This window comes from Numenius arquata, chromosome 1 (genome assembly GCF_964106895.1).
Source record: "Numenius arquata chromosome 1, bNumArq3.hap1.1, whole genome shotgun sequence".
NCBI classification, from domain to species: domain Eukaryota; kingdom Metazoa; phylum Chordata; class Aves; order Charadriiformes; family Scolopacidae; genus Numenius; species Numenius arquata.
The window spans coordinates 60,186,855-60,207,916 of record NC_133576.1 but is presented as its reverse complement, the minus strand read 5'-3'; the positions used below and the strand labels follow the sequence as shown (position 1 = coordinate 60,207,916).

General features: G+C 47.7%; 1 protein-coding gene across 1 annotated transcript in view; it reads right to left on the bottom strand.

Moving 5' to 3' along the window:
• Window positions 1–11,064, bottom strand: part of ARHGAP6 (Rho GTPase activating protein 6) — a 341,879-nt gene extending 330,815 nt beyond the window's left edge. Inside the window, exon 1 of the mRNA XM_074148954.1 lies at window positions 10,561–11,064. Coding sequence (XP_074005055.1) covers window positions 10,561–11,064 — 504 coding nt within the window. The remainder of the gene's footprint in view (window positions 1–10,560) is intronic.
• Window positions 11,065–21,062: the final 9,998 nt, after the last annotated feature.

Sequence of the window (21,062 nt, the reverse complement as noted above, 5' to 3'; positions counted from 1 at the left end):
CTGCCTCTACTGAGCAGAGGTTTACAAAACAGAAAGGTTCCATCTGAGCCCTGATGGAGTGTGTAAACGCTATGTGCTCAGACCTCAAGCAGAGAAAAGGATCAAGAAGCATTTTGGACAGTGTGCCAGAGATTTTTCAACTATGCAAATTTACCAGCGTAAATCTTACTAATTATTCTACTAAAAAGTTGCTTTAAAGCCCTCCATACAGGTTGACTGCCAATTATATCCCATTCCTTTAGTGAATATAGAATTAAGGCACGTTACCCCTGAAAAAAGTAAAACTTCTATCTGTGTTTACTTTAGGTAATTTGGCTGCCTAATTCTCCCAGCTGACTACGGTTTCTTACCCACTCTCGGGCGCAGCCCACTTTGTATATCATTTGCGAATACGCCGTCCCCTTCTAAAGACCTATGAGATACGTCCCCATGGCACGCTGCTGCAAGAGCTGTCACTAGACGCAGAGACACGAACACATGCTTGAGAAACAGTAGTGAAGCAACGAGCAAAAAGGCACACCATATTTTGTCAGCAGGAATGTTATGAAATAGCCACAAGAAAACTCAGCCATATTGTTCTAATTTAGGATAGAGTAGATAGGGTCTTATTTTGGAGCACGAAAATGTAATCTATCCCAGCCTCTCTTTCCCCACCACCCCTTTCAAATAACAGTCTGCACTGTCATCCACATTAAATTAACAGCTAAACATAGCTGACTTCCAACCAGGATGTTACAAGGATTTAGCCATCCTATATACACATACACTTACAAAAGAAACTGTGGTAATGAGATTGGGATGAAAATATTGCCCAGAATCCTTTTAAAACTGAGGGCAAGGAAAAGAGAAGAGGGATTTCTTTATGATTTAAGAAGGATAAATATGAGATAAGTACGATCAAAACAACAAAATTGGAGAAGTTATTCCAGATGTGTTAATTCCCGTTCTTTAGCTTCAAATTCTCCCACTTCATGTAAGTGTCAGCTTGTCCCAGAGCCTGACAGCACCGTATAAAGAACTAATTGCATATCTTCTAAAAACAAAAGATGGTGAGATCTCTTGGACACTTTGCCCAAAGACTCTATTGTGCCTAAACTCTTATGGGAATACAATTCAGAAAGGTTTATTCAATAAATTAAACGAAATACCTCCTACGGGAAGCAAAAGACATAACAGAATGAGAAACATTTCCTGTAGGAAGAATATTTTTAGACTTTTAGAGAGAGAGGCAAATGAAAACTGAACAGAGCACTGCCAACCGGTTTCTCACCACATTACTCTCAGTAGGGTGCAACTCAACTGAAATTACGCTTTAGACAAAAAAGAAAAAGACAGTGCTCAAAAAACATCTTGCCGTATTACAACAGTGGCAGAAAACAAAGGGATAAAGCAAATAAAACCTGAAAATAGCAATGGAAAAATTGTATTAGTCTTCCTCTTACAAAATCAGTTATAGATGTTCAGTGGAGGTACAGTCCCATTACTGAGAATCAAATCCAGGAAGTCAGTCCTATGGAGAAGCATGACTCTGAGGTACTGCAAAAGTAATCTTAATCACACTATAAAAACACGAAACTTTCTTTATTTAGTAAAGTCTGTATCAAACTCTGTACTTTGCTGAAAAACACTGTCCATTTATGAGACAAACCATTTATGAGAACAAAAGGACTCATTAACATTTGACTTGGCCAATCCAAATGACAGGCTACAGCTACACTAAAGCAGCTTTCTTCCAAGTATGAAGTTTACATGATGAAAGCAAGAAAAAGACACATTATCTTCCTTTTTAACGTTTGGCACAGAGGATAACTGAAGATACGCATAACAAAGACAACTAGAAATGGATAAAAGACAAGCCCAACCTGAAAAGGTCCTAGTGCACGGAACAGGAACTCATAAATAAACAGGGAAGAGAAGAGAAAAGTAAGATCTACCCAAAGTCCTAACAGGTTCTCAGCAGCCACGGGGAGAGGTTCTGCATGGGACTGCGGGCTCACGTGCATCATCTCTAAATGCAATGCTCAAAAATCTCTTTTTGGCCTTATACTGTCAAAGAGGATAAATACTCTTTATTAAATATGATGGATAAATACTGTAAATGAGAAGGTCTTTGCTTTGAGAGGATACAGAAGACCGCAACTAGGAAGATTCAGCAAAGGCAGCTTTGGTTTCACAACTTGGGAGACTGATGCAAGCTGTTCCCATAGCCAGGACTGTGCAGACGACGGCCCACGGATGAGAGCTTTAGGGTGGGAAACTGATGTTTGTTTTCACGGGCCAGAGACACAGTACCTAACCTATTTAGCTCCACAAACACAAGCATGTGGTACCCAACATCTGGTTCCAGTACAATAACGTGGAGAGCGTCAAGCAGTGGAAGCTCATCAAATCCTTCAAAAACACTCCTAACTCTCCCAGGGATTTACTAACTCCTTGCTGACAACTGGAGTGGAACAGACGTGTAATTTGAAATAGCCAGTCTGTGCACATATAGGAAAAGCTGAAACTCAACCAGAAAGCCCGCGCACACATTTCCACTGATACGTATTATTGCTACAGGATAAGAACTGACAAAAAATAATAGAAATTATTTTGAGCAAACACAGCTTAAAAATTTGGACAAAGCAACAGATAGAAAAGGTTTAAAGAGAGGTGAAGTAAGTAAAATTCCTAGGACTGAGTGATAGCTAAAGGTTGTGCTTCTTACCTGATACCCTGTTTTGACCAGTAGTATTCACCCACCAAAAGTAACACACACACTTCAGTACTCTGTCAGATTAAGTCTGATAGCTCAATACCTTGCAAAACTGAACGATGACATGCAATGTCAAATTCCAATGAAGTCCAAATCTTGCCCTTACCTCCTTATTGCCCTCCTTCCAGTTTCTGTAAACTGAATGGAATATTTGGCCTCTTCTCCCACCATCCAGACACCTCATTCAGTTAAAAACCAATGTAACCCAGGATGTACAAAAGCTGTGTTTTAAAACATCAGCTTACTACATCACATAGCCAGAAAATCAACTATGCGCAGCATTATAACATGTTTAATGAGACTAAGATAGTATTGACATTATAACCTTCATTTTCATTACCTTTTTACATTAAGATTTCAACTCTGCAACTCTGACATGGGTACGATTTAGTTACTACTATACCATGACGAGTGTTCAGCCCTACTTGCTCAGAACTCCCTGCTGGCTTCCATTATGTTATTTACATCTGGAAGGAAAAAAATCCCCCAAAATATTCTTAATACCTATACGCTTATACAGCTCCAACAGTGCAGAGTGAAGAGAGGCTCATGAAAAGTTCTCCACCTGCAAACTGTCACAGCTGCAGCTCTTGTCGTACAAGACAGTCTGCAAAGCTAAATGTGCTGCAACTCCATCATGAAGTCAAGACAGTCTGGGTTGTTGATATTTTAGAGGCTGCTCAAAATTACTTTTCAGTCTCATTTCTATTATTTTCACAAGTTCCTTTCCTATTACTTAAGCAATGCACACTCGGGGAGAATTCTGTCTGTCCTAGCTGTCAACTCCCATATTTTCACCAAATGTCTTCAGACGTAATTTAGTTGGGAATGGGAAGAGTGCATTTGCCAAATTCAGAAATGTTGAATATATTTAGTTACTTTTAATGGCATTCCTCTTCATATGAGACCCACAACATTTCTGCCCACCAAATTTTGCAATTACAGAACTCTTACAGCATTGAATGGGACGAACTTAGACTGAAACTAATTTGTGCTTCTGGTACTTTAGGGTGTCTTATGGAAGAAAATAAAGCAGAACAGTTCATTGGTAAATATCAGCACAAAGTTTTTTACTTTAAAAAACAAAGACCTTCCAAAATACAGTTCTGACACATCTCATTAAAAAGCTCCGCTCAAAGGGAAAAATGCAAGTTAGTGATTTTGGGGATGGAGTGTCCAGTTTTTTTAAATGTTTGGAGGAAGACCAAAAAAACAAGGTGACAAAAGCCATTTAAACATGTTTCCTGGAAAGTTAATCAGGGCTCTACATGGGAATACATTCAAACCTCTCATCCATCCATACAGAAAAATGTCTGGGTTAGGTATCAAGGTGCTTAAGGATAAGTATAACAGACACTGAGCTCACACTTCAGCTACATATCACTCTTCGGAGATCATTATGGCAAAAAGATCAACTAGTGCTGATGGCAATTTAATACATTCCCTGTGATTCCTTCCCAAAGACAGACAAATCTTCCATCTCATGGGGAAACAATTCTAGAGCATCTCATCATAACAAGCCACATAATAAACACAGGCAAACGCAGAAGCAATGAAGTCGAAAACATGAGGCCAAGAGCTCAGATAGTGCCTGTAAGACTACGGCAACTGAAGAGCAGTAAGCACAACATTGTCACAAGGGATTAAGTGCTGAGGAGATATTCCACTAAAATATTTGCAAGTGTAATATTAAGTTAGTTTATTAGGGAGTACTGACCTTTAGACAATGTCAACTATTGCAACCTTCAGCAGTAGTTCCAAGAACCCCAGTTCCAAGAGCAACAGCTTTGCTTTTACACCTGGAAAGCTTCAGCTTGAAAACCATGCTGTCACATCACCACTACTTGAAGAGCAATGTCTAGTGAAAATCAGTCAAAGGGTGTCTTTGCTTACATATCTCATGCTAGATCTTTTGAAAGTGATGCAGCATATATACTTTTATTTCACAATTTCTTCATCCATCCTAACAAGTAAGAGAAAACTGCCTTCTTTCTCTCTTTTCTGTAGGTAACCTACAATTTTCAGAATATATAATAATCTTTGCTCACTAGTTGAACAGGAGAAGGAAAAATAAAGCAAAGCTCTCCCTCCTCTAAATTTACAATGAACAGGTTCTGCTCCCACAAACTTGATTATGTGTTCAGTCCTTTCTCTCTCCAAAACAACTTGTCCCACTAACCTCAAAGAAAAATACTCATTTGAAGCACCCAAAGATATATATCCATATGGAAATGGGACCTCTCGGTTTGCCCAATTTCTAAGAATTTTGGTTTACCCTTTATCTCTGACAGTATTTGTCATGCATGTCCTTCCATCAGCATAGTTCTGAAGCAAGTACTGGCTGTAAAAAAAGCTGAAAGAAGCCAAGCTAGGCACTCACAGCAACTTGGAAAAATGGGGTTAAAATTAATTTGCAAAAAACTGTGACGCTCAGGAGGAAACTTTGGCAAGCAAGGAGATATGGAAAGGGGGAATCTGAAACCGCCTTCCCAGTGGATTTAAACTCTTAAAGTCAAGGAAGTGAATTTACAGAAGCTGACCTTCCAAGGCATCTATTAGCTGAAACTGGTGTGGCGAGCGTTCACTACTTCCGACAGCCATGCACTAAATTATCACTCCATATGACTCAAACAGAAGATAGAAAATAATTTAGCTAAACTAATGTCGTTCTGATATTGCAGAGGAGCATCTCCAACCACCCTTGTAGCAAGCCACAGCTTGGCCAGCTGGCAGCTCAGTAGACACTAGCACGACTCCTGGCTTGTCCCCCAAAACCTGGTGAGGAACCAGGGAGACCTTCCCTCCCGCTCCATGGGAAACCCCTCGCCCCGTTGTGCTTGAAAGAAAGCCTCCCTGGGCAAGCGAGCAGGCTGATCGCAGGCTGCGCCAGGAGGAGGAAGAAGCAAGGAAAGGCTGAGCCACCCACCCGCAGCAACATGACGGTGCTGAGTCGGCATATGATGGCAAAATAATCAGGCCATATAAGTTTAAGTGTGTAGATTTGGTTTATCATAACAAAGAGATTACTCAGATACATTCACATGATTCACCCTATTTGTTATACACATGCTGCGGCTTTCGATTTGCTGTCTTCAGGACGGAAAAATAAGCAGAAGAATTAACACAACCTGAGACTTCACACAGACCTGCTCATTTTGAGCTATTCTGGACTTTGCACCTGGCAAACATATTCCGGGCAGTCACTGTAAGCATCCGTAACTTGTACAGGACTACTCACACGCTCAAGCATAAATGTACAACTAAATGTTGGCAGAATCAAGGCATTAAGGTATCTCTATATGTTTTCACCACCTTTTTCCATGATATTTAGTTTACTTAGAGAGTCACTTAACCTTATGAAACACTTAATGAAAGCATAATAGTCGTAACAGGTTTAATTTTGTAAGTGAAAGTGAATTTTCTTTAAGGAAAATGGCTTAAAGGGACAGCTGAGATCTGACGGGAACTAAGGATGAATGCTTTTTTCCCGTGTTAAAAATCCCCTTTGGCTTTGCCCCACTGAAAGCACTGGAAATGTTGTCATTGATTTCCACAGACCCAGCAACAGGTTTTTTATTTAAACAGCTTGTACATGAGCAGACAATAGAAAGGGGAAAGAATGCTTGTCAGCAAAGTAAAGCTCTGCTAAAAATAATCTTTACAGTCGTAAAATATTCTTGTGAATAAAATTACATGTCAATAAAAACAAGTGAGATCACCCAGGGTTGAGACACACCTTTGTCACATGATGCTTCTCATCCAAAAATCTGTGGATCCAAAAATATAGGCCTGACACCTTCCTTTGTGTAAAGCCTTTAGGTGTGACCTACTGCTGACACTGGAAATCCCCCGAGCGCTCTGGCATTCCATTAAAAATTATTTATGAATGGCCACGTGAACTGAGCAGCAACCCTTCCCTCCCGAGGCCAGCAGGCAGGGCTGTGGTAGAAAACGCTGAAGTCAAAGAACGACACAAAAAAACAAAAGGTAAAACAAGCAAATTCATCCTTCTCCTGGCCTCATGTCAAAGCTGTTACAGAGATTTTAACCTCATATAGAGAAATCGCAGATCAGCTGGCAAGGGAGCACTCGGTGCAAGCTTTAAAATCTGAATAAAGCCAGGCCAGGTGCTCCCGCCCTGTAGCTCTGTAGCACTGGGCTGCCTGAGGGTGGGATTCACACATCTCACACCTGCTGCAAGCCGCATCTCCACCACGTCCCTCCATGGTGGGACAAGAAGGACAAGAAGCTTGGGACAAGATGGAGGTCCTGCTCAAAAGTTATTCTTTTGAGGGGTTCTGAAGAGAAAAACGTCCATGGCGTTTTTACTTCTTTTTAGAGATTCAGGCAGGGGGAAGAAAATAATTCCCACATGTATCTCCTAAAATACTATTTTTACTGCATAACCCTGTTGCTTGCACAGTGGCTTTAGGAAAGTATTTTCAAAAAAGTGCAATTATGCTGAAAGTGTTGGAAGGTAAAGAAAACAGGTTTTACAACTAACACTTCTTTTATTCCCCAGCTAACAGGATGGGAATTTTTAAGTACTCAAAACAAAACCTTCCATGCTCATTTTCAGCTTTTAGTCACCTATTCAGTTGTCTTTTACAGCTGAGTAAAATCATCATCATGATGAATTTCATTTTCTAAGCTGAAAAAAAAAAACAGAACTACAGATTTCCTATCGAGAATGCAATAATTTGGATAATGGGGCCTTTTAAAGTTACAGTATTATAAATAGTTATTTCCTTTTCACCCAATAAAATTTGCTTTTTTCACCTCCTCAAGCACACTTGCTTTGCTAAAGGTACGGTGAAGCCCCAGAGACAGAGAATCCTTCACTTCCTACAAACTGAACAAGCCCTTTCCCAGTAAAGACTAAATGGGAAGCAAAGAACTAAACCCTTTGTGAACCATGTTATTTTACGACAAAACCAAACTGAGTGACCATTAGGATGCATGCCTGCAATAAGAGGGGAATATGATTAAAATTAAATATGTGCAGTTTCTTTTAAAATACAGCTTAAAATCATTTATGTGTCATTTCTGTACAACAGTTATATGTGTAATATAGTTATACGTGCAACTATATATATAACATAGTTACATGTATAGCGTAGTTATAACTAAATTAATGTTTGTATAACGCCTTAAAAATAGAAGCTCTGAAACCGGCAGGTATCAGGCAATACGGCAACTGACATAAAACACCCCAAATTCACAGTGACAATGCTGATCCGCCCCAGGAGCCCGGGGCTCTCAGGTGCAGCACACCCTGCTCCTACACCACAGCCCCACCACCGTGACTGCTGGGACGACAACCCTGATGACACTTGTGCCCAATGAGGGGCTCGTGGAGAAGGTGGCCCGGCCACCTGACCAGCTGGGACACAGGAACCCGGGACAGAGACGCCGATACTCCCTTGTCCTGACAGCACTGGGCTCAGACGTCCCCAAAATTGTTCTCTTGCAACAGAATCACTGCATTTTCACTGAATTTCACTGAATTTTTAGAGTTGGAAGGGACCATAGAGATCATCTAGTCCAACTCCCCTGCTGAAGCAGGATTGCCCAGAGCATGTCAGAGCATGTTACTCAGGACTGCACCCAGGCGGGTCTTGAAAATCTCCAAAGAAGGGGACTCCACAACCTCCCTGGGCAGCCTGTTCCAGGGCTCTGTCACCCTCACCGTGAAGAAGTTTCTTCTCATATTTGAGTGGAACCTCCTATGTTCCAGCTTGTGCCCGTTGCCCCTCGTCCTCTCACTGGCAACCACTGAAAAGAGTCTGGCTCCCTCCTCCTTCAACCTACCCTTTAGATACTTTAGATCACATTAGGTTTTTTTCCTAATCTAAAGGTGATGGGTTTTTTTTAAACTACACTCACACTTACACCTCTGCTACTCTAAAAATCAGGCCTCACCAATAGGAAAGATGCCTCCAAAATGCAAGACTGCACTTCGTTAGCATAAACACTCATTTCTTAAATGCATGAAAGACACTTACCCAGGTTCAAATCCAAAGTAAACAACAGAACAGCACTGTAACATCACACAAAACTGCACTGAATCAAATTTAACTATAAATTACCTCACTGTACTGCAATCACATTATTGGTAATATAAGACATCCCCCCCCAAAAAAAGATTTGACTATTAAAAAATGCTAGATACGCACTAAATTAGAAAAAGAAATCGTACTTTTGAATTTGCAGTCTGAAGATGTGCTGTGCTAAATGGTTTGACGACACACAGATCTGTCAAAAATGCCCCAAGTGTCCGACACCTTCGCTTGGATTCAGGGAGAACAGAGAGACCTGCTTACATTTGCAGATCAGAGACCACACTCTGAGTCTTGGGCTCGGTCAGGAAACTCTGCACCTGAAATCTTACGTATCTTATACTTTTTGATGTTCCTGATCAAATCGTTAAGTGGATAAGCAGCCAACTTACTCTTAATTAGCGTGAGCATCTACAGATCATTACCCACCGTCTTACTGGAGGGTCTTTGTCACTGACACTGCAACTCTCACTTCTTTGAAATCATGAATTTTTAACTATCTTAAAATTGAAACACCAGGATGAAATATTGCTAAGAGTAAGTTCTGATCACAAGACTTTAATAATTACCCATTTTTGCAAACTGCTAAAAATTTTCACTGCCTCTTTCAACATTAGCCAGGATCGTGCCTGGGAAGTCACCACCCAGGTGCTGACACTCCACCCCAACTGGCGGATGCTGACATCTTTTATACCCCAAGCTAACGGGAGGACGCAGGGGCTCGTTGGGGGTGAGAGGCAGCCTTTGCCCTTAAAAACTAATTTTGGTAATCTTGTGCCGTCATGATGCCTAGTTTGGCTTTGGATCCCAGATCACTGTGGAAGGTAATGATTTCTCAACGTCTTCTGAATCCCACTGAAACAATGGGGCTGTTTTGTTGATGGGTGTAGTTAGTATAGGCTATTTATAATAAATACACCTTAAATGGAAATGGAAATAGAAGGAAAAGGCTGCCTTCCAAACCCAACCCAAAAGCTCCAGCAGGCGCGACTAAACAGTTAAGCGGGAAACCTCAGCGCCACAAACAGGATGAAGAAGTTCTTCAAACAAAAAATGTCGCCTTCTCCTGCTACAAAGGGCTGTGCGTAACCAACTCGCCGAGCCATCGCTACCAAGAAACAATGCCACATTCTTTGAATACATTCGTCCGCATGGTGTGGTATCTGCAGCCCGACATCGACGACATCCAAGTTAAACGAGTAAATATTTGCATTGCGAAGTTGGATTTGTCTTGGAATACGATCGCTCCTCATGTGGTTTTGACACATGTGCGTTGTCAAATAAATCACAGCTCACTGGGTGCGCACATTAAAAATAATTTGTCTATCTTGTTAGACGCCATCGCATACTTCAGTTTACGAGGTGTGAAACTGGGAGGGGAAGGTTCTACATGCCCGGGACAACTATATATGGAACACGTCGAGGGAACATCAAATGCCGCGGTCTGTCCCGCGAACGCAGCAGATCCCCGTGCCCAGTGCTAACACCCGTGCCCGTTTCCCACGGCGGCCTCGACGGCACAGCAGCCACACCCCGGGCCGGCGGCCGGCCCTCCCAGCAACAGGCGTGGGGGAGCGTCGCACACCCAGCACCGAGGGCGTCCCAGCGGGGCCGCCCCGTCCCGGCGACCGGCTCCCGCGGGGCTTCGAGGGGCCGCCCCGAGGGGGCGGTCGGGAGGCGGCGGCGCCGTCCGGGGGATCGAGGGAGGCGCGGCGGGCGCCCGTCCCCAGGGGCGGGCGGGCCTACCTCGGATTTCCACACGACGTAGGCGGCGGGGCGAGGCCCGGTGGGCGAGGGCTGCCCCTTCCTCTGCTGCAGCCAGCGGCGGGGCGAGGAGAAGATGCTGTTGGCGGGGCCGGCGGGGCCGCTGAGCGCTGAGGCCGAGGGGGTGCGGGCCAGGAAGGGCAGCTCCCAGCCGGGGCTCCGCTTCCCGCGGGGGCTCTCCTCGTCGAAGAGGGCGCTGCCCGGCGGCGACCGCTCCAGCGGGGTGCTGGGGGTGGAGAAGGAGGCGCCGGGGGGCGGCAGGGCGCCCCGAGGACCGCGGCGCTCCCCCGGGGGGCTGCCGGCGGCCCTCGCCCGCGGCGCCCGGCCCGCTCCCTCGCCCTCCTCCCGGCCGCCGCCGATGATGGCGGGGTCGAGGCTGCGCGTCTGGCGGAGCCTCCGCTTGGAGAGGCTCTTGGCGGCGGCGGGGGCGGCGGCGGCCGGGGAGGAGCAGGAGAAAACACTGCTCAGCAGGCTCTGCGCAGACATCGCGGCGGCCCCTGGCCCCCCGGGCACGCCGGGGGCGGCCGGGGGTCCCGGGGCTCTCGGCTGCCTCTACCTCCGGCCCCCGCAGCGGCGGCGCGGAGCGACGCGGCTCTCGGAGCGACCCCCGCGGCCGGGCTCAGCCCCCGGCGGCGCGACCCGACGGCGGCATCGGGGGGCTCACGGCGGCGTCCGGCGCTTGGGGCTGCTCCGGGGCTGCCGCCGCCGCGGTCACTTTGCTGCGAGGGAGAGGGAGGGAAAGGGAGAAAAAAAAAAAAAAAAAAAAAGTTACGAGAGAAAAGGGGAGGGAAGGAGGCAGCAGCGGAGCTTTTATCTCGGCTCGCCGCAGCCTGCCAGAGTCACTCCCCCCTCGGCCGCGATGCGCACGGGAGCCGCTCGCCGCCCCCCACCCGCCCCAAACCCGTCAGGTCCCCGGGTGGCAGGGCCCGCCTGCCTCCCCCCGAGGCGGGGAGAGCCGGTCTCGGTGTCACCCGTAGCCCGGCGCCGCCGCGGGGCGCCCACGTCGGGGTCGGGGCGGGCGGCAGACCCCGCCGGGCTGCGCGGGGAACGGGGCTGCCGTCCCGGGCGCTGCCCCCGGCCGCCCCGACGGGGCGCTGCGGTCGCACTGGCACTGAGCGGCTGCCTTTTGGGGAGGGATCGAGCAGCGAGGGATAGTTGTTTTTCGGAGCGGTCGTTCCGGAGGCGCAGGCGGGGAAAGGCCCGGCCTGACCCTGCCGAGGTCCAGCGCCGTGTCCCCGTCCCGCTGGCCTCCACTGGTGAGCGGTGGGGGCGCGCTGGGCTGCTGTTTGTGGGACCTCTGTATCCTCCCTGGACGTGTCGGGGAGAGCTGGTGTCTTCAGGGAAAACTTGCAGGAATAGGTGAGGTTCTCACAGTGTGCAGAACACATCTTCAGCACAGCTCGACCAGCAATTGCGTTCTGGACCAAGTCTCCCTTTCCATCCTGTGCCAGTTTGAGAAGACAGTCTTAGATACTTAACCACAACAAACACCTATTCTGAGCACAGACTCTGCTGCCACTGTCTGACAGCCTGTCCAGAACAACCCCATGAGGATGTTTGAATAGAATAGTTTGGCTTGGAAGGGACCTTCAAAGATCATCTAGTCCAACCACCCCTGCAGTTAGCAGGGACATAGATTCATAGATTCATAGATTGGTCCATAGATTGGAGGCCGGAAGGGACCTCCAAAGGGACCTCCAAATGTGATGTTCCACCACATCTTCAACTAGATCAGGTTGCTCAGAGCCTGGTCCAGCCTGATCTTGAATGTTTCCAGGGATGGGGCATCTACCACCACGGATAACCCAAGACCTGTAACTGTCCTGCTGGGTAGGTGACAGCAGCAGAAAAAAAAGGAGTGGGATCAATGAAGCTAAGCCTCTGCAGGACAAATAGCTAAACTTGCTTGATCCTGTGTAGAGGCTTTTCTCTGCTCAGTCTCCAGGCATAGATGAGGAAACCTTTATCAGGAGAAAGGAACAAGCTCGAGAAAGCCAAAACCCGTAAAGAAATGCAGAAACAGAATGCACGCAGAGGAAGAATACCAGAGAGCCCCATGACGGCTGGCAGCCAGCCAGCCAGCTCCTTCCCCACCTGGAGCAGAGGAAACAGTCCCTCAGCCTCAGGATCTGACTCCTGCCTCCCTTTCCCAGCTGGGAACACTGAGTTGTCCCCTCAACAGTTCAACAGTGATGCTGGTAAGGTTCTTTCTGGAGGCCCCGCACCATTGTTTACTTACTGTTTCAACTTTATTAAGCTGCAGCTAACTAAATCATCTGAGAATGAAAAATGTTAACTTCATGGGTGAGTTCAGATCTGTGCTCTTTTGTCAGTGAGGAATACAGCCGTTAACATTTTTTGACACGAAAAGCAAAACACAAACCCAAAGACGGTTTGCTTCCAGACCTATACTTTCATTTGTGGAGAGAGTGGAAGACACCTGGGGAGAGACTAGCCAAGAACTCCAGTGCAAGTCTTGAATCTCTGCTGTCTCAGATGAAATCGCCATTAGACTACTCATTTTTGAGGGCCTAGGCATCCTTCTTTTGACCTGAAAAACCACCATCTCCACAGTCTCCCCAAAAGTATTGCAGACAACTCTTAAAATTCCTTAGAATAAGTCTGGCTATTTTGCAAAAAAAAAAAAAAGTGCTTCAGCACAGCACAGGTGTTATTTTCTCCTCATGATGCTTTTTCTCCTCAAGTGCAGGGTTGGGTTGTCCTCCCAGGTGTCCTGGAGCCTGTGCAGGCAAGTGCTCTGTGGCAGTATTTTCTCGTTTCATCAACAGAGGGAGTAGACAGTTCTTTCCTTTGTGGCATTATTTAAGGTTCATAAAGAGAAACAGCACACTAGCCCTTCCACTTTCTAAGGGAGGTGTTCTGGTTTTATGTCATTTTTCCAAATGGGATTTTTTTTCTCTTTTTGTCAAGGAGGGAGCTTTTCTCCCTTATTTTAATAAACTGTTCTATTGCCTAATTCCAAAGCCTGCTAGTTCCTCCACAGCTAAGGTTGCAGCTGTTTCTGTTTAAAGCTTCATTTTGCCTCCTCATTAATGCCTTCAATAAGGTCTCATGCTTGAGACTAAAAAGAAGGTCTGAAGCATAAAACAATGATCCGGGTTTGTTTCTGCGGTTCTGTGCCCATGCTAGCAATTTGGTTGAGGGAGACATGTCTACAATACAGCTTTACAGTTGCGTGGCTCCAAGTATTTGCTTTGGTCCTCTACAAACGTACCATCGCAACATGAAGGGACAGGAAAACATGAGGAAAAAAGGCAGGTTACGGAATTGTCACAGAATTGTCAGAGTTGGAAGGGACCTCTAGAGATCATCTAGTCCAACTCCCCAGAAATCTGGAGCTGAAATCACATGAGGAGCAGAGAGGACAGTCATGCCTGCCTCTAAAATCCACTGGAAATGGTTCCTGCCATTTTCAGTAAGGTGCATTGCCTGTTTTGAAGAGCTGATACTCTTGGGCTCAGCCAGCTGCCAGTGGGCAAACCTCCAAGTGCAGACTCAGATCCTTACACAGCACACACACAACCTGTGAAGGGAGACGGAAACGATCAGATAAGTGCAATGTTAGGAGCATACGTCAGCTTACAAGTAACTACCCTAAATGAAGCAGGAGAAAAGCATTCTTATGTCCATCTACTTCAGCCCAGGTATTACTGTTCCCCGGCTGGTTTGGAGGGTAAGTTTCATGAGACAGAGACCTGGAGAATCATCACAGCTGCGATTTATTGAGCAAAGCCAGCACATGCACAGAGATGCATCATGTAGACAACCTCGCTACCTGTCTTTGCTGCTGTCTGTATCTTTCGGGGGCAACTGCAATATAAGCATTTACTGATTATTTTTTTAAGTTGCTGTTTATTATCACTATTAACTGCATTGTTGTGAGACCTGGCAGCACCACCCATGTAGCTGGGCTCTGGGGCTCTGGTGGGCACTGTAAAAGCACAGAACAAAAAGACAGTCCTAGTCCCCAAGCCTTAACCTCTAGCCAAAAGATATCAGAGGTGTAGCCAGGTAAGCAGAGGAGTAGTGAGACGATACTAGTTGACCGTCAGCCCTTCTCTTCTGAAGCAGAGCTGTTTGTGTAACTGCTCTCCATAAGGTTGCAATAGCAGTCGAGGAATTGGACAGTCCTTCCTGGAGCTAGGAGTAGCAGTATAGACGGTGGATGTGCTGACTGCTGGAGTTGGAAAGGCTTTCCTAACAGTTTGCGCTGTCATATTTTTTTACACTGAAAGCTTAATTCCCGTGAGGATACTTTTTCTTTGTTCTTTCTCACTGCCTGTCACTGCCTTATTCAGTAGTCTGCTGACTTACTGCAACGTGAAAGATTTCTCCTTAGCTTTTCAGGTCTGTATTTCTGCAAATGAACAGTAGTGATATGGATCAATAATGCAATAGAAATTCAGAAATATTTTGAGGGATGAATGCTTTTGACTATTATGACTTGCCAGTCATCAGTTTTATTCTGAAATATCTTCAGTCTTAGCACGCAGAGTAGGAGTATAGAAGCATTCCCTGGGCATGCAGCCATGGCACTTGGGAAGCTGAAGCTTGGCTGATGGTGTAACCGGCAAAGGATGTCAAGGGCAACAAAAGCAGCTCCTACCACCACAGTAGCAGTGAAAGAATATAAAAAAGAAGGTGCGCAACCTCTGCTGAAAGCAGCAGGTGACTTAGTGTCAACATGCAGAGAGACAAGGCTGAGGTACTCAATGCCTTCTTTGCCTTGATCTCCACCAACAGAGTCTGCCGGCCCTTTGTGCCTCAATGAGAAGAATATCTGTTAGTAGTGGAAAAGGACAGAGTCGGGGATCGTCTCTTGAGGAATGCCAACACATGCAAGCCTGGGGAACCAGCAGAGGGCTGGCTGATGTCACTGCAATGCCACTTTTTATCTTTGAAAGAGAGATTTTGAGAGGTACCTAATGGCTGAAAAAGGCACCCTCTCTTCCAAAAAAGCAAGGACAATCCAAGGAGCTACAGGCTGGTGAGCTTCACTTCGGGAAAATAAAAAAAAAGCAAGTTCTCTTGGAAGGCATTTCTGAGCATATAGAGGAGAAAAGGGTGACTGGAAAGATCCATCATGGGTTTACCAAGGGTAAATCATGCCTAATTAACCTGATCACCTGCCATGATCCATGGATGATGGGAGAGCAGTGGCTAGGGGGCTTTTGGCACAGTCTCCCACAGCTTCCTTGCTGGGACAATTAGATGAGAGAAAAACTGATTTGATTGTAGTGATTCGTGCTTTATACTCTACCTGGAAGCTGGTTACAAGTGAAGTTCTTCAGAAGTCTATCTTGAGACCTGTCCTATTAAATATCTGTTTCAATAGCCTGGAGGAGGAGACAGAGTGCACTCTCATCCAGTTTGTGGACAACAGTCAACACACTCTGGGACGGGGCTGCCATTCAGAGGGGCCAAGAGAGGCCAGATGAATGGGAAAACAAATCTTATGAAGGTCAGCGAGGACAAATGCACTTGGTGTGGACTAACCCCCTGCACTTCTACGGGCTAGGCACTGACATGCTAGAGAGCAGCTCTAAATGGGAAGGACCCAAGTTCCCTGGTGACCAATAGGCCAAATGTGAGACAGCAGTGAGTCCTGGCTAACAGCATCCTGGGCTGCATCAACAGAAATATGGTCAATAGACCAAGGGAAGTAATTATCGCCTCTTACAGAGCATTCAATAGACCTCATCTGGAATACTGTATCTAGTTTGGGTGCCCTCAATTAAGGAGGACCTTTAGAAACTTCAGCAAGTTCCTTGAAGGGCCACCAAGACAGTTGGGAGCTGGAGCATTTGTCCTGTGGGGAGATGCCAGGAAAGCTGGACTTGTTCAGCCCGGGGAAGAAAAAACTAATAGGAGCCTTCCAGTACCTGCAGTTGAGGCCCCCTCCAAATTTAACGACCCTTCAGTTCTAATAAAATATGAATTTGGGGTCAAAGTCAAGTAAACTTTAACCTTCAGAAAAATTTTGGAGATTTCATATAAATGTGTATCACCTGCCTTACTAGCAAGCTTGCTGCATGGGCACATTTTAGAAAAATTAGACTGTTACTGTACTTTTAACAATTTCTGGTTTTATTAATGCTCCATTAATCTGGAGTTAGAAGGAGATGCTGGACAAAATTTAAAGTAAAAATGTTTAAATGCTCATCACAGTTGCACTTGTTTTGATAGCATTTTAAAAAAGAATTGTTTATCAAAATATGAGTGTATTCATCTCAAGAATTAAGAAAAGTATTTTGTTCAGAATTGTGAACAAATCTCTGAAAGTAAGGCTGAATAAGAAAATAAGACCATTTTGCTAGTCTTATTTCTTCAAAATTTATTAAGAATAAGAAAAGCAAAGCTACTCTTTTACCTTACTTTTCTCTTACAGAAGAATTCCTAACTTTGTAATTCCTGGGATTTGATTTTCTTGGACATAAAGACTTATATCTAAATTTTATTTCTCCTAGTTTTTCTCTGAAGACAGAAGAGATGTTATGTTTTTTACAGAACTCTTGTCTATATTACAGTGGAAGGGATCTGTAGGCATTTCAGCATATTGTTCAAAGCTGCTTCTCCAGAGGAGAAAGTGCTACAGAAGAGTTTGTGGAAGCACCCGGGGAGTGGGTGCTTGACTTCAGTCCACACGAGGAGCCAGCACCCAGCTTTGGTTCTCATGGTGCTTGACCTTCACCTAGGTGGTGACCAAGTACTGTGATGGCCCGGTCCTGTTTCTACAGAGACCACCGTGCTGTTTGGCAGCGACCTCGGTAAGATGTGTACGGTTGTGCCATAGAAAGTGTTTTGATGCGACTAGAACGGAAATTGCCTGTAGGGCTGCGTCTCCCATAAGGTCCTCACGTTCCCCTATTTCTTACTTGGCCAGGGATTCAGCAGGTCAGTCGCCGAGGCACCCTGAGGAGTCTTGGCAAGTGTTTGCCCAGATTGGCTACTCAGTGCTTAGCTGGGACAGCTGAATCTGGGAGATAGCACCCTTAAAAAAAATACCCATTTTCTATAAACAGAAAAAGATGCTGGTTTATACTGAGAGGCAAAAGTGACAGAATGTCACTACTCCTCCAAACGTTTGCAGTACTGAAGCAGTAATAATGACATGAGTGACTGCAGCTGTATAGCTACTGTACCATAAAAATATAACTATATATCCGTAACTAAAAATACAGTTGTAGATATACGGTGTGTATATAAACACACTATACTTATATACATTGGATATATAAAAAAAAAATTTCTGTATATTTAGTATCTATATAGTCTATATATCTATGGTGTGTATATATATAGTGTGTGTATATACTTATACACACTGTATATATCTATAGTATATATATACTATAAATACTAGGTATAGTACATATATAGTATATGTACTATATACATATATATAGTATATATACTGAATGTGTTGTGTGCTCCAAGCCCAGGACGTAAGCGCCAAACCCTACAAACCCATGCGACATCCCGGGGACCCCTTAACCCCCTGGCTGCCGGCGGGCCGTCCGCCGAGCTGCGCAGGCACAGCACGCCCGGCCGCGGCAGTGGGCTCTCGCCCCGGCTCCTCTTACCGGGGCCGAGCCGCGCGGGGCCACGGCCGGGAGCGGGACGGGGAGCGGGGCCGGGGCGGGGTGGGGGGAAGCGGAGCCGTGGAGAGGGGAGGGGCAGGCCCCGCCCCGCCCCGGCCCCGCCCCCGCTGGGCCCTAGACCCCGCCCCCCGCCGCGCGCCCGGCCCGCAGCCGCCGCCGCGCCGATGCCACGTGGGAGGCGGCGGAGCCGCCGTCGGCGCCGGGCCGGAACCGCGGCCCCCCTGACGCTGGGGACGGCCCTTGCCGGGCGCCGGGAGGAGGGGAGGTCGCGGAGCCCCCGGGACCGCGGCGGCATCGCCGAGACCCGATGGGTGCTCGGCGCAGTGGCCCCCGGTTCGCGGCTCGGCCTCCCGGGCCTAGAGGCGCTGGCGGCGGCGGCCGGGCCTAGGGGCGGCTCCCCGCCCTGGGCGGCGCCCTCGCTGCTCCAGGTGCCGGCGGCGGCCCAGCCGGCCCCGCGGCGGGAGGGCAGCGACCTGCCCGCCGGCGCGCCGGCCGCCCTGGCCGTGCTGCGCCTCCAGCCCGGCGCCGAGGGCTCGGCGCGGGCGGCGGCAGCGGCGGCGGCGGCGGGGGCCGCGCCGCGCCTGCGGACCGTCTACGTGAACCCGCGCTGGCTGGAGCGGCAGGCCGCGCTGGGGGCGGCGGCGGCGGCGGCAGCGGCCAGCAGCCCCTGCGCCGAGGCGGCGGCAGCGGCGGCGGCGAGCGGCGCGGCCGGGGGCCCGGCGGCGGCGGCCGGGGCCGCTGTGGCGGCGGGGCAGGGCGAGGCGGCGGCGGCGGTGGAGGCGGCGGCGGCCACCCCCTACGTGGGGCTGCGGCGGCCGCTGGGCTACAAGCTGGCTAAAGCCACCAAGGAGCGGATCTGGCGGGGGGAGTTCATTGACCTGTTTTCCTTGCTCCACACAGAGCTGGCCCCCGAGCACGGCCCGCGCCCGGGGGACACGCTGGACCAGTGGGTCTCGGCCTTCCTGGTGTACGCCAGCGTGCTGTGCGAGAAGCACCCGGCGCGCTGCGGAGCCATGTTCAAGTACCTGGACACCATCCGCAAGCTGCACGCCACCTACGGGGGCACGTCGTGGATGAACTACGACGAGGACTTTCGGCGGCGGGCGGCCAAGGACCCCACCCTGCCCTGGGGGGACGTCGACCTCGACCTCTGGATGAAGTGGATGGCGCCCCTCAAGTCCCTCGTCAACAGGCAGCTGCCGGGTGAGAGCGAGACGCAGGCCTCGCCAGCCCCGCCGCCGCCAGCAGCAGCAGCAGCACCACCACCACCACCATCCCAGAGCCCCAAGCAGGAAGAGAAAAGCCAGGTGTGACGGGCCGGCGGCTGCGGCGGCGCGTTTTCCCGCTCCCCTGGCTAGGCACGGTGCCTCCTTGGAGGGGACGAGTGGAAGGGGATGGTTGGGATGCCCTCGAGTCGGTTGGCAGATCCTGTGTTGTGGCGCTGAGGCGTCACTCATGCTAACTGTAGTTTGCTAAGCATGTGGCCGTACCTGCCAGGGCCACACAGGTGTCTGGCTGGCCACTGTGAGAGGTGTGTGGGCATTGCTGGAGAAGAGAAGCACGCTCTCAGCAAATAATTGTTTGTAGCATTTATTGCTCTGGGCACCAGTAAAGAGCCCCAGTAATTCTCTCCTCTGGTATATAATTGCGTTTTCCTTAAGATGTCAGAACACCACGGTGTTTTCTTCCCAAGTTGTCTTTGAAAAATTAACTATCGTCTCAGCAATACAGGTACCTTTATGTAAGACAAAGAGTGCATACTCTACAGTTACTGTGGGAGCACGTGGTAGTTGCAGGCTGTGTGGGAGGTCAGAAAAATTGATATGAATAAAGCTAAACTTCAATATCAATGGCTGCAGCTTGCAAATTCACTGTGATCTGGAGATTTAATTTAGTTTGGGACTCAGTAGGTTTAATCCACAAGTTCTGGCCTGTTTTGTGGGGAAGGATGGGGGGTGCGATTCGGCGAAGTAGGGAATACTTTGTTGTATGTTAAGGATTTGCTTTCATTACAGGCATCAAGTGTCCCTGAGTTGGCATAACCCTTAATGTACGTGGGCAGATCTACCCTCCCTGGTGCCTGAGCTGTGACAGGGAGCTCCGCTGCTACAAAGGGCTGCCTGCCTATATTAGGGCTTGTGCTGTTTCTCTTATATCGGTGGCTGTCGTTTGTCGAATCCCCAGCACAGAAAATGCTGAACGCTAAACGTTGATTTTCATGCCAGCTGAATGATGGTTGGGAGATTGTGTTATATTGGCTATATTTATTTCTAAGCAATTTTTTTTAGGACCGTAGGAAGAACCTTTGTGTTCCTGGAGGTTTTTTTTTCGCTAGCTCATCAGCTGCTGTGCTGCCCAGGGATTGTCAGCGCAGAGGAGTGGCTAAATTGTTGGACTCTGTTTGCCTGATCTGGAAAGGGAGGATCCTTTTTCAGGGCATCTGCAAGTGTTTGGTGTGTCACACCAAATCCTGGCTGGGGTACCTATCGAAAGTGATTTACCTGGGCTGATGTGCAATAAAGCAAGGGAGCAAACACCACGTAGTGGATAGTGTAACGGGTCCCAGTGCAGGCCTTGTGGCCTTGGTGCCTTCTGCAGTTGATGCTCTAGATTTATACAACTTGTTTTGATGTTTAGATTTCTCCATTCCCAAGAACAACAGCCAGTTCTTGTTTTGCTACAGATCTTATCTGAGCACCAGCCGGGCAGTGGCTCATAGCTTTCATCTCATCCAAGACTGGATCTTCAGCTTGTCACATTAACCAGACTTGTAACTTCTTCCACAGTAGCTGGGCTATGAGTGCTGAGCTTTGCACTGTTGTCTGCTGAGGCACCACAGGTCTTCATCCCCTTTTGTTTTGT